Here is a 14447-nt window from a genome sequence, read left to right as displayed (position 1 = left end):
GTGAAGTCATGATCAAAAAAGTGCACTTTGCACTTGAAGCGGATGGTAGTGAGATTTGTGATGGTCCTTAGTTCCTGTGACAGTCCCTTGGGAAAGCTGTCTCCTACATAGACAAGCTTTCCCCATATGGTAGAAAATTCCATTGTGCTTGTGGAGCTGAATTGTTGACCAAGGTGCTCATCCTGGAGCTTTAGGCAATCTTTATATGTTCTGGACTGAGGCCATTGAGTGCCTTGAAGTTGAGGATTGAGACCTTGAACTTAAATTGATATTCTGTGGGACGCCCGTGAAACAAGGAGAGGACAGATTTAATGTGCTCACAGTAGCCTATGTTGCTGGGGAGACGCATTAAAGTGTTGTGTTGTGTTTGGCATTTCCTAAGGGCTGATGGCTTCATGCCCAGATATATTGTATTACTGTAGTCCAGAGGGGAGCTGATGAAGGAGTGTATAACTGTGGCCAGATCATTGTCCTTCAGGATTGACCAACATCTCCTAGCCAACCAGAAATGGTAGAAAGTGTTAGTCTTAGGGCTCATCTAGATGAATAGTTAGTGTGTGGCAAACGGGCATAAATCTAAAATGAACTAGCATGACATGCGCAAACTGTTCGTGTGGACACTGCTACCATGCACTAAAAAATTCTCTGGTACACACTGACCTCTTAGTTCAGAGTAACCAGCCCTTAGATGCAGGTATCTGAGAGCTTAGTGTCAGGGCTAGGATTCCAGGAACACTCCTAAAAGACAGACTGAACTGATTAATAGCGGCTGTGCACCGTCACAAAAGGAGCCTGCATCAGGACTGCAAACTCTCATGAGTGGTTTTTCTCTGCTTACTAGCATCATCTCTGTCTTGCTTGGGTTCCACTCCAAACAGCTTTTGTTCATCCATGAACTGATCTTGTCCAAACACTGGGCCGTGATGGTGATATAGTTATATGCGGTGAAGGGACGAGTAGATTTCATTAATTTGGTTTCTGCATTTGATGTTCCTCAGCTATTACTTTGTTGTTTTTCTTGTACATGAGCTGCTGCTTTCTATGAAACATAACAGGTTATGGCAGGACTGCAGATTTTAGAAATTAATTCTTAAAAGTAGTTGGTGTAGTTGTATTTAAAAACATATTTGTATTCTTCTGATTTCTACAAATGGTCCACAGTCAGTAGCTATTTAAAGTGAATCAATCTTTATTTGCACACTCAATGTGCGTTAACAAATTCAACATACAAGATAGCATTACATATTGTAGATTAGCATACGGTATTATGCAGTGTCACACATTTCAAGTTAGGTTTTTTTTGCTTTTTAACTTTTTTACCACAAAGTTGTAACTGTCCAAGTTAATTTTACAACAGAAGACACAAGGTAAAGAAAAAACACATCTGGGAGATGCCACGGTGAGGCAGCTGTCAGTTTTACACCAAAGAAAAATTATCTGCACATCTTCAGTTTCCCATTATTCCTGAGGAGTAATGGAGCTATTCACATCTGCCCAATAAGCCTAAGTTTATTTACCCTGAGCACTTTTCCTTGACAAGATGTTAATCTTTCCTTTTTCAACTAAGGAATCGGAATAAGGAGATGATCTAGGCTTAAGTATACTTTTCACATTGAAGACAAAAAGGGAACTTTTTAGTTACTTTTGAATGGAATGTACACAAGTATCATTTTTATAGTGGGGGAAGAATAGGGAAGGAATAGTGACAGATCCTAACCTTTAACAATCAGATTGCTCAGTGCAAAAACCAGGATTTAAATAGATCTACACCAGCTTCCAGAGGAAAATCCGTTCTTCTGTTCATGGCTGAGCGCCACTAATAGAGTAAGAGCTACAAAGGAATTAAGACAAAGATCAAAATCTACTGTAACCTCAAGCAGGAATCATGTTCAAGATTGAGATGTCCTGGTAAGTCATATGGGGAAGCTCACACTATATTTACTTCACTGCAAGACTTAGAAATATTGAGAGGACTTCAGTCTCAATGTCACTATTAGTCCTGGACCCATTAACAGCCACAGCTAAACTGAAACACTCTCTTGAAGGGAGTTCCTACAAGCAACAAAAGCTGTCAGTGGAAAGTTGAATCTTTCTACTAAGACAGCTTGTCAGAAATTGCTGCTGAGACATTAATGGGTGGTAAAACTTAGGTTGTTTGCCAACCCAGCAGCAGTTGCTCTATGTTATGGCTGTAGAGGAAACTGGAGGCTAAGACATGCTCAGTTATTCTGCTTTCAATAGTAAGAACATTGTGAGTATCATGTTTTTCCAACAGGGCTCTAAAATTCAGTGGTCTCAAGTACTGTAAACCGATAAATGAACTTTTAAAAATGTACTTATGATACATTATTTACATTCCACAGGGCACAGAACAGTGGGTGCATGGAAGCAACAAAATGAATACTGAAAACTTGCAGTCTTCTGTGTGCCTTTCTGCCCACTCAATTCTTCTTTGTTTTTAATGTGTAGCATTTAAAAATAACAAACTCAAATCCTGGCAGAGGAGCTGTTTAGTAAGTTTCTTGTTATAATTGTTTATGATCAGCTTGCCAATAATGTTTAAAATAAAAATTGACTTGTTATAGGAAGCCAAATCAGATTACTTTGTCAAGATATTATCATCTTGTACAAAAGTTTAGACCAGTGTGTCTTACAGTGAGATCTAATTCAACTGCTTCCACCCTTTGTTTTCTTTTACAGAACTTGGGTCCATGTCCTTCTGTACGAAGAAGTTGTTGACTATTCAGGCAAATGTCCTACAAAGTGCTACAAGTCACAGTTATCTAGTAATGTTTTTAAATTCCAAAGATGACAGTAAGCAAATTCTAATTCTTGGAAGCCAAAAATGTAAGGATAGTTCAGAATGCTTTGTACTTTCATTTGAGAGTTTAATTCATGTTTTGAGAAGAGTTTTTTTATTTTTCTCAATATAAATTAAGTCTAATGCTTTGAATACTGGCTATTATAGAAACAAATCGTAAAAAAGTACATCTAATATAATCTCAAATCAAATGTGGAGAAGGCTATATCATTAATTGATTATATTCATTAAAAGCCTTCTCCAGCATAAAGTTTCCTGTCTAATTTCAGATATTTCACTGTCAGTCTAGAAGACGATAATGCTCAGGTAGAATTCAAAATCCTTTTAGAGAATTAGCCTCAGTTGCCCTAAAATGAATCAGACAAATTTAGTTTATAATGTTCTGTATGGACCCTTTATACATACATAGAGTTAAATAAAATACAGTTTGTGACCTGTGGGAATTTGGGATTCATCAAATATTTATCCTGAACCAAGTCCCATATGGCAAAAGCAAAGTGGTCAGGTTGTTAGTATTTCAATTTTAGATGGTTATACCTTCAAGCATGACTTTATAGCTGTATAGCAAATACATCACAAAGGGAAATATTCCAATACCAGGTTAGAAGGCATTTTTTTAAAAAGGAGAGCGCCATTCTTACTTGTACCTCTTTGCACTATTGCTGAATTCTAAACCTTCATATATGGAAATGCAGTTAATGCTTCCAAATCAAAGGACAGAACAGCAAGAATCTATGGGCAGATGAACTAACAAGAAACTAGAGGTTAAACAGCAGAATTCAGAAACTTTGGGAGAAGCCTAATAAAGAGAGGGCAGTTGTGGTGAATACCAGCAAAGACAGTTCGGCACAAACACAACTTCCATAGTAACAGATAATATTAAAATCTGCAACTTGATATTGGTAAGTTACACTAATTTTAGTTTATTAGGCATGCAATAGCGTGATTACACTTACATATATTTGTGGTATTTTTAAATTTAATGCTTTTTAGAATTTAGTGCCCTGCAAAATCACATCACTTGAGAACCAATCAGCTGCATCTTACAAAAGTTTAGTTCTATGACTAAAACAAGGTTTAAGTCTGTTCTATGAGCCAGCAGTCGCTGCTGCAGCCTCTGCTAGTATTCGCTCAGGCTGTGCCATTTGGCAATCTGCTTTCGGGGGTTCTCGCACACCTCTCGCCAGTGTTCCACGCCACCAGTGGTGATGCTGTGTGCTCCCAAAATCAGCCGACCTACCACCTCATTTTTTGTGGTGCGGTCGAAGTCGATGACTAGAAATTCAATGCTGATGTCAGGAAGGAGATCCACAGGGATATCATAAATGAAGGATTCATTGAAGATGGGATTCAAAGTGCACTTCTTCACATGGGTCTTCTTTTTTGCTATGCGTTTTCTGCCATAATAAACGTTCACCTTAACGTAGGGGTCTGCTAGAGAAAAGAAAAAAGCAAACCAATAACACAGCCTAATAATATTCTTTGGAATAGTATGTCTAAGAGGTCAAAAATGAATTAAAGGTTAGACATCGCAGCACCCCATAGCTCCCTACACATTGGCTGCGCTCCCAACCCTATACCACTTCCATTAAAAGCCAAACCATGACCATGGAAATCAGAGAATCTGAACAGAAATAAAAGTTCATCCTCCCATAAATATCTGAAAAAGTTTGTTTAAATCCCTGGTTCCCTTAAAGGTGAAGAACCAAAGTGATGAATAATTCCCCAAACGAAAAACTTTGTTAAAAGAGATCTATTCAGGAAGCAAAAACATCAATAAAAAGAGAGGGAAGTTTTGTGCCCTTCCAGGCCTTCTTTATACTGGGTAAAGAAGCAAAAAAGGTTTTGTTCTAACTTTTTAAGGTCAGGCTTGACAAAGCCCTGGCTGGGGTGATTTAGTTGGGAATTGGTCCTGCTTTGAGCAGAGGGTTGGACTAGATGACCTCCTGAGGTCCCTTCCAACCCTGATATTCTATTATTCTAACTTCCTACTTCCCAATCTCCCCCCAATCAAAAATTATTTTATTATTTTGAGAGGAAAAAATGCTTATCTTCCTTGTGTGACTGGCAGTCTCCATGGCAGACTGGAGAACTGGAGTAGAAGCTCTCTCATGCCTTTTTTTAGAAGGATAAGGAAGATCTGAATCTTTAGTTTCATAGATTTTTAAAGCCAGGAAGGACCATTAAATCATATAGCCTGATCTCTTCAATAATAAGGCTATAGAATTTCACCTAGTTACCCCTGTATTAAACCCAATAATTCATGTCTGACTAAAGCATATCTTCCAGAAAGGCATCCAGTCTTGATTTTTGAAGACCTCAGGAGATGGAAAATCTGCATTTCTCTTGGTTGTTTTTTCTAATAGTTAATTTACCTTCATTGTACATTTGTACCTTATTTTTAATTTGAAAATTTAGCTGGCTTTAACTTTCAGACAGTAGTTCTTGTTATGCCTTTCTCTACTAGTTGAAGGAGCCCTTTACTAACTGGTGTTTTCTCCCTATGAGGATACCTATATACTGTAATCAAGTAACAGCTTGATCTTCTTTTGATAAGCTAAACAGATTGAGCTTCTCAAGTCTCTCATGGTAAGACAATTTTTCCATCCCTCAAATCATTCTTGTAGCTCTTCTCTGCACCCTCTCCAATTTTTCAACATTTTAAAAATGTGGACACCAGAACTAGTTGCAATATTCTAGTGTGTGTGTGCGCGCGTGCGGGGGTGTCTCTCCAATGCTGTATACAGAGGTAAAATCACCTCCCTAATCCTACTCTTTACTCCACTGTTTATAAATAAAAGGATCACATTAGCCCTTTTTGCCATAGCATCACTCTGGGAGCTCATGTTCAGTTTTGTCCACTATGCCCTTAACTATTTTTCAGTCACTGGCTTTCAGGATTCAATTGCCCCATTCTGTATGTATAGCCTGCATTTTCCCCCCCAGGTGACAGTGCATTTGGCTGTTTTAAAACACATTGAGTTTGACTTAGTCCAGCTTATCAAGCAATCCAGATTGTTCTAACTACCGTGTCATTAACATAGGTCTTTGGTATCTACAGATTTTTATCAACAGTAATTTTTATTTAAATACTTAAAATAATCATTAGTGTTGAGCTTAGAACAGATGGCTGCAGAACTCCACTAGGAATATCCCATTTTGCTGATTCCTCATTAACAACTACTTTTTGAGAGCTGTAGGTCAGTTGCTAAGCCATTTAACATGCTTTGATGTGTTTAGTGCTATTTTTTAAATCAGAATGTCATGAATTAGTAAGTCAAGTGCTTTCTGTGACCCATGGACCTCTTAAAGCCAACTCGGAAGTGGTTATAGAAATTTCATGAGGTTGGTGTTTACATTCTAGTTCACCAAAGAATGTAATGTGAGATCTCACATGAAACCCAGTGTCATTCTGGTATTAATATTGTTCTGAAACGTATGTACAGGCACTATAGCGACAATGTGGGTGCGGTGATCTTTTTAAGTTAAGAAGTTGGGCCAATAAAAATTACCTCACCTACCTTGTGTGGCTCATATCCTGGGGCCCACACTACTACAAAAACACGGAGTATACAGATACTATGTAAAGCATCATGCATATATACTGAAAAATATGTTTTTAAAATTTGTATCTCAAGATATTAGTCACCAGCAAAGGTGAAAAACATGTTTTCCTCCAAACAGGAGATAAGAAATGTATTTCTGTGTCAGGATATAAATTACGCATTGTAAGCTAACACAATGGATGCCTATTAACGTATAAAGAGATGTGAAATAAAAAGGGAAGCAGCACCCAGGAAAAACAAGCCATGTGTGATTATTTTGGCTATGAGCTAAGACAATGAATGTTGGGGGTATAGCTAGGAAGCAAAGAAGACATCCCTTCATCCTTGACCTAGGAAGTAAACAGACAGCACGTTTACATTCATAAAAATGGGATCTCAGCCAACGTTGGTTTAAAATGCTGCAGAGGATTCTAGGTGAGAGAAACTTCTTTAGACAGGAGGTTAACCTGGTAGTTAAGTTTAGTCTCTAGAAAGTATATTATTATCTTGTTTTATATGCAACCATTTTGTTTCCAATATTCTTACTCACTATCACTTGAATCTTTGATAGTAAACTTACTCGTTTTCACTATACCTATAGCTAGCTAAGTGCTGTGATGTTACGCAAAGTGCTGATCCTAAGTGGAATTTTACAAGCTGGTATGGTCTGTTCCTTTGGGAATAGTGGACCTGGTAGTTCTGTGAGTAGCTAGTGTCAGGGGCTAGATATCACAGGGGAGTGCTTCAAAGGGACTTGGGGATTGAGGTGGACATAGTGTTAAACTGCAAGGCAAAGTAAGGGCTGTCATAGCCCTGAGAAGAGTGCTTGCATAGCTGGCAGTGTTAGGAGACTGACACCCAGTTAAGAACAAGCATAATTCCCTCATGATGGAGGCATGGAGAAACAAAGTAATTCACAGCTCTAGGCACCCCGAGAACCCTCACACTTACAAAAGTCTAAATGTATCTACAGTTACCTTTCTCTACTAAACTTATCTAATCAAAGAATGGAATGTTTGTTTGGAAAGACCTATTTTCCATAAAACCATGTTGACTGGCAATAATTATATTCCCATACTTTAATTCTTTATTTATTGAATCCTTTATTAGCTTTTCCATAATTTTGCCTGGGATTGATATCAGACTAACTGGCCTCTAATTACGTAGGGTCATCCCACTTGCCCTCTTTTAGTACCGGCATGATTTTAGCACTCTCACTGTCTTCTGGATTCTTCAGTATTTCAAGATTTCTTAAAAATTACCACCAGCAGACCAGAGAGCTCCTCACTCAACTCTTTTAGGCCCCTAGGTGCAAATTATCTAGGCCTGCCAACTTAAAAATGTTTATCCCTAGTAGATGCTCTCTCCAATCCTCCTTGGACTGCGAAAAAAAAAAAAGTTAATCCTCATGCAATATGAAATCATCCTGTTTCTTTCCAAATACCAAACAGAAATATTTATTGAATGCTTCTGCCTTTTCTGCACCTCCATCTAGCCCCCCCGACCCCAACCTTCTGTCTTGTATTTTCACCCCCAGCAAGCAGTTTGTTTTTTTTCCGTACTGCAAGTAGAAGTGTGACACACACTAGCATGAGGGTAGAGCAGCCCTTCTTTGCATTGACACACACACACCATGCCACGTTAAAAGTTGTTCTCTATCGTGCCTGTGTGTGGTAAATTTTTATTGTTGCACTGACTTCAAGGCATTAAATGGAAGAACAAACACTTCAGATCTAGTTGACGAGTTAACCAATAAAAAACTGATCAGTAAATACAGTGTAAATTAACACTCCATTTCACAGCATTCCCTTTGTGTTTACAGGGAAGAACAAACTATGCATCAGGTGGAGTGCAGTAAACTATTAATAGGCTGGAGAAAATAGCTTCTACCTGAGAGGCCAGTGATATCCATTTTCGGCAAATGTCTAGCTTTCAGCACCACAACAGTCATTCTCTGCGCAACAGGCTGGTAAGACAGTGAGACTTGCAGCTCTCCTCTGCTAATGCATTTCTGTGGAAAAGAAGCAGATACGACTGAGAAGACCTGGGAGGTAATGAACAGGTGCCAGGAGGTCACGACCACATTACCCTTCCCATATTGCTAAATGGGAAGGCCTGGCCTGGCCTGAGCTAGGTGGGAGAGAGATCCCCAGGGGGGGTCTCACGATGGAAAAAATGAGAATCACTGCCTCAGAGGTTGGCTTGTGAAAAGAAAACAATGACCAGATTAGGCTCAATATTTGTAATTATGGGGGAATATGAGGCTCCTATTGGGAAAGCTTTTGAAAGTACCAATGTTCAGCTAGAATTGGGGGACGTGAACTCAGTATTTACAGTTACATGAGTGCCAGCCTTTCCTACCAGGAGGTACTGTAGAAAGAGAGGAGCAGGAACACGGCCTGCAGGAATTTCACAGATACAGCAATCCCAAGAGATGAACCTACCGTTCGTTATATGTGTTAATTTTATATCAGACACACAAGGTGAGTGAGGTAATATTTTTTATTGGACCAACTTCTGTTGGTGAGAGACAAGCTTTTGAGCTTAGGGTATGTCTACACTTGCAGAGTTTTTGCACTGTAAGTTTCACCGGTGATAGGGAACCGGTGGAAGTAAAGTACTGGTTTGTGTACTCACTCAATTCCTCAGGCGTCATAAAGTGTTTACACGACCAGCACTTGCAGCGCTGTAGGGCAGCTATCCCACAGTGCAGCTCTCTCGATAGGTCTTGTGGGAAGGAGGGGGTAAGCGGAAGGCATTCTGGGTCCCTGCTCAGTGCCCCGTGCTGCCCTGCTTCATGTCTCAGGAGCCCCATTACTTCCTGGTTTCTTCATGGCATTTTTTTTAAAAACCTCCTGCTGTCTGGCTGCTTTCCCCATCACATCTACAGACAAAGGGAAAGGGAGCTTCAAATGTCCCTTGGCTTACAGGGGGAGGGGCGGGCGGCAGAGATGCTGGCCAGAGTGGTCGCTTTTGGAACTGTGGGATAGCCTCCGGAGGCCAAAGGGTGTTTACGCTGCTAGAACGTGTCTTCACTTTCACAGCAGCGCAAAAAGAACAGCAGTAAGAGCTGTATGCCTCTTGGGAAGGTGGTTTTCTTTTTGCGGTTAAACTTCTGAGTTTGACCGCAAAAAGTCATTAACAAGTATAGACGCTCTGGCGGTTTTAGCGCAAAAAAGGGACTTTTTGCGCTTTAAATGTTAAGTGTAGACCTACCCTAACACAGAGCTCTTCTTCAGGTCTGGGAAATGTACTCAGTATGTCTCAGTTAAATACAAGGTAGAACAGACAGTTTTGCATAAATAGTTAACATACATTTCAAGGGACCATTCAAGGTGAAATGGCCGATTAACACCTCTCAAGTCATAGAAGGAGGGAGTAGAAGGCAGCTGGGGAGGGAGGGGGGACATTAGTGCGTTATAGTGTTTCCCAGACCTGATGAAGAACTGTGTATGCTCAAAAGCTTGCCTCTCTCACCAACAGAAGTTGGTCCAATAAAAGATCCATCTTGCCTCTGTAATATTCTGGGACCAACACAGATACAACAACACTGCATAGTTTTATTCCAGAGGCAGTACTCAAAGCAAGGATTATAACAGCCCAGAAGATGTTTGTTTTGTACAGTAGTGCGTACAGTTATGATACAATGCACTATAACTGCAAAATGTGAAATCTACTACCAAAGCCCTGACTAATGTGTCCACTATTTGATTCAGATGAAAAATCAGTCTTTCTTGGGGATTATGCCACTCTTTTAACCACATTTGTTCACCAAAATCAGCATTAACAATTAACAAACAGAAACATTAACAATTATATGCAGAAATAATGATATCTACTTCATTTAAAATTTCCATTTACCCCATGTTCTGACCCTGTATACTCTAGCAAGCCTACAACATCCTATAATTTTGATAGCTTGCTTTTACCATATTTCAGCTCAGAGCTTAATGTGTCCCTCAAAAGCAGTTGGAGGAATTTCTTAACTCCAACAGAATGAGATTTTATATTACCAGATGTAATTCCCACTTCCCAAATACCAGAAAGCTGCCTAATAATGGTGTCAGATTATAATAATGGCATTTGCCATAGATCAGCATTTTTTTATTTGTACAATTTTAATCGTTTTTGCCATACAAAACAATGTAAACACTTCTGGGAAGAAAATTATAAATATACATTCTGCAATATAATTGTTGCTTAGTAATTATATGTTAGACCCTGAGTTTAATTCCCAGCTCAGCCACAGGCTTTTGTTAGGTTACAGTGGCCAAGGACATATCTTTATGTGCCTCTCTCCCTCATCTGTACAATGGGGATGATGATGATAATCCCTTTATCTTGTCTATTTAGATTAATTCCTTGGGGCAGGGACTGTCTCTTACTATGTGTTTTCACAGGGCCTAACACAATGGGGCCCTGATCTTAGCTGAAGGCTTCAGATGCTATTGTAATATAAATATTAATGTGAAGGATATGCAGAATATAAAAATCAGGTAGGAATGTTTAATAGCCATGGAATAATTAATTTTTAAATACAGAGTCCCGTGTTACACATTCACTTCTGGAGCACTACAGTACTTCTCTACTATCATTTTAAAATCTTGACCTTTAGTAGATTTGGAGTACTTGTCCCAGTATGTGAATTGCAGTGATTTTCTAGGTGCCGAAAAGTTAGGCATGGTGACACTAAGCATCACAATGCCTAAACTCCTTTTGTGCATTCAGGCCCCAGTGAGTTAAAGATAAAATGTATAGCAAATCAATACTAAACTACTTTCAATTTAGAAATGTACAAGAAAACAAATCAACGTGTATTAAAATTTCCTTACCCAAGTATGCTTTATTTCTAATTTTGCATGACAGGTACTAAACAAAAATGGAAAATAAAGCATTAACCCGAAATTAGAAAAGAGACACACACACACACACACAATCTATCTAATATATATATACACACACACACACACACACACACACACACACACACACACACACACACACACACACACACACACACACACAGCAGCAAATTACAAGAGTCAACCAGCATTTATAGACTCTGTTAAAAATTCCCTCCTGGCTGATGTGGTCCACACTTTACTATTTTGGTTATAGTGACATGCTGTGATTCACTTTTGCAGCAGTGACACCTAGCTGTTTGAAACACTGGGGTTTAAATGAAATGATTATCATTAATGAAATGCTTATCAGGCACTAAATATAAGAGGAGACAAGTACTTCTGGGGCTATTTGACTTTGGAACCATTTACATAGCGACTTTTGGACAAGGGCCCAGAACATACATAACCTGGGATTTAATCCTGCAAGCCTTTCTGATACAATTTCTCCCAGTGACTTCAATGGGACTAGTACAAGTAAGAACTACTCACATGAATAAGGGTTTGCTGTATTCCTGGTTCCTAGACGTTGTGAGTCCCATGCCAAGAAAACTCAGCCTGACTGGGGATCAGCTTACATAGGGTCAAGCATAGCATGTGAAGTGTGTCTCCAAACTCAGAGAGAGAGGTCACTTACTTGTATGTTCCTTTTGATGATCTCCCGAGTGAGCTGGACCTTTCCAGTGCTTGGATCCACTCCAGCGAGGGGCACCATGACTTCTCCAATCACATCATCTCGAGAGAAGCGATCAAAGCTCAATACCAGGAAGTGAAGCACCAAATCCTGGAGCTGGCTGTAGGGGATCCCATAGAAGGTAAAGGTCTCATCAAAGACAGGGTCCAGGGTCTTGCGCAACACACGAGTCTTCACTCGATGCCTTTTGTCTGGAAGAATTGTCATCTTGATGTAGGGGTCAGAGCCCTGGGTCTGCTCATCCATCACTGGCAGCCCATGGGCTTCTTGAATGGTCACCACTAAGGCTTTCTTGGGGAAATTGTAGTCCACTGAGAAAGTCAGTGTTCCCAGCAGGACATCCTCTTCTGGGGAAGATGGGGAGGAGATTTTGCTCCCACCTGGAGTGATGCTTTGGTCTGGACTTAGTTCATCTCCGTAATCCACTTTTATTGGGAGCTGGTCAATACAAGGGGCTGCATTCATCCCATTTGGTGCCTTCTCGGAGCCCACTAAACCAGCTTCTGCCGCATCTACCAAAAGGTTTCCTCTTCCAGTCTCTTTGACAGTGCCGTTCTTGTCTCTGCGGATCCGGATAATCTTCTTCTTGTTACTCAAGGTCTCCGGATAGATACTAATGCCTTTCAGCATGTGAATGAATTTGTAAGGGGGGGTTTTGTGCCTTTTTTCTGCTTGCTGGTGGCAGCATGTCCACACAAACACTGTTACTGAGACAGACACCACAAGGACCGTGGCACCAATAAGTCCTGCCACAATCGGAGGCACATCTGTAAAGGAGACAAAACAATTAGGGATGAGATAGTCCCTTAGGACGAGTATGTTCATACAGCACTTAAAAAAGCATGTTATTCTAATTAAAGAAAATACCCTACACCTCGTACAACCAATGAACCTATCAAGTAAATATGGTCTATTTATTACTCAATGATCTTGGTGACAGAAATTCCTTTGGAGCTTGAAATTATTTCTCTAAAATTGTTCTTTTCCATGTGGGACTTGGTTCCCCACACTTATAGATGCCCTAGGTTTTGCTTAATAACATCTTCAAATTTTTATTGCCTTATTCTCTCAAATCAGTTTTGTATGTCATCACTATCAATGTCAGCACTGCTCTAGTAAAAGTGTTTACTAGGGAACTACAGTTTCATGGGCCATAAAAGGCGCTCTCACACTTTATATCTTCTTTAAAAATAGTACTAGTTTCTATTTTAATATCAGCAATTGAGTAATAAGTAGTTACACTATTTAGAATCCAGAGTTCTGTCACACTTAAGTAATTTTAAATATTAGACATTTTGACCCTAAAATAATTGACTGTTAGGACTATAACTTCCCACCCCTTCAGATACTTGAATCTCAGACACTGCTATAGATTTTGGAGACTGGCAATTGTAATTTTGTATATATTAAAAATTTACAAAACTTGTTTCCTTTTACATAAGGATTTTCATCCTGAAGGAGCCCATAGCATTTTATGAGCCTTACAGAGTACATATAGAGGAATCATTTAATTGACCACTAAATGCAACTGTTTCTGGGGTGGAAAGTGGTAGCTAGTAAGAGTGCATATTGAAACTAGACAAGTGTGTAAGGCAGGAAGTGTAGAATATCATAAAAGTCAACCTGCTAGGAGAATTTTAGTTAGATTTTAACCAGGTGCTGAGACTAACATCCCTACTTTTGAGAAGAGTGCCATGTGATATGAAATGCCCACAAGTGTGTCTCATCCAAAAGTTTATTTCTATGTTAACCATTCCCATTTATGGACAATGAATTTCTCTGCTTCCACACCTTTCTCAGTGTCATTACCTGTTGTCTTCCATAGCTTGGTAGACTGCAGCTGCAGAGAGAGGAAAGCTTTCTAAAGGGGTGTTTCACTAGGGGGTGTTTCCCTATCACCCCCAAAGAAAAAAGTCCTACCATCTGTGACCAGGGTCCCAGTGGGAGCTAGCTGTGGTCACTCAATTAGGGTGAACTGCAAAGAATAGGGCAGATAATCCCCGAAAAGCTGGTAGATATTCCAATACTTAGATTTACCAAGCCAGCATAAAACAGCTTCTTTATTACCTTACTGGTTACTCAGAAGTCCAAACAATACAGTTCCCTTAAAATGATCCAGCCTCAGACTTCCTTCCAGGTACCTAAGTCAAATATGATGATTTCTGAAAATCTTATTTCATCATATAAAAGAAAAGGTTCTACCAATCCCAAAGGATCGGACACATTACCTCCCAGGTTATTGAATATTCCAGATCTTACCAAATACACGCTACAGCCAATTCTTATTAACTAAACTAAAATTTATTAAAAAACAAGACAGAGTATGGTTAAAAGATTAATATACATACAGACGTGAGTTCAATTCTTAAGATTCAGATTCATAGAAGAGATGGTGAGCTTTATAGTTGCAAAGAGTTCTTTCAGAAATAGTCCATAGGTTATAGTCCAATGTTTATATTTCAGGGTGATCCAGTTAGGACTCAAAA

The 14447-nt window shown here is 39.4% G+C and overlaps 1 protein-coding gene across 3 annotated transcripts in view; it reads right to left on the bottom strand.

The window, feature by feature from the left end:
* Positions 1-1168: 1168 nt before the first annotated feature.
* Positions 1169-14447, bottom strand: part of SYT11 (synaptotagmin 11) — a 31462-nt gene continuing 18183 nt past the window's right edge. For all 3 annotated transcript variants that reach the window (XM_024205501.2, XM_024205499.2, XM_024205500.3), the window contains exons 2-4: positions 11905-12728; positions 8254-8377; positions 1169-4252 (exon numbers count right to left, since the gene is read on the bottom strand). In XM_024205501.2, the coding sequence (XP_024061269.1) occupies positions 3942-4252; positions 8254-8377; positions 11905-12591 (1122 nt within the window). In that variant the 5' untranslated portion in view covers positions 12592-12728 and the 3' untranslated portion in view covers positions 1169-3941. The remainder of the gene's footprint in view (positions 4253-8253; positions 8378-11904; positions 12729-14447) is intronic.

This window comes from Terrapene carolina, unplaced genomic scaffold (assembly GCF_002925995.2).
Source record: "Terrapene carolina triunguis isolate 2854851 unplaced genomic scaffold, T_m_triunguis-2.0 Scaffold397, whole genome shotgun sequence".
NCBI lineage: Eukaryota > Metazoa > Chordata > Testudines > Emydidae > Terrapene > Terrapene triunguis.
The sequence above is the reverse complement of the archived record's forward strand: the minus strand, read 5'-3'. Positions and strand labels throughout refer to the sequence as shown.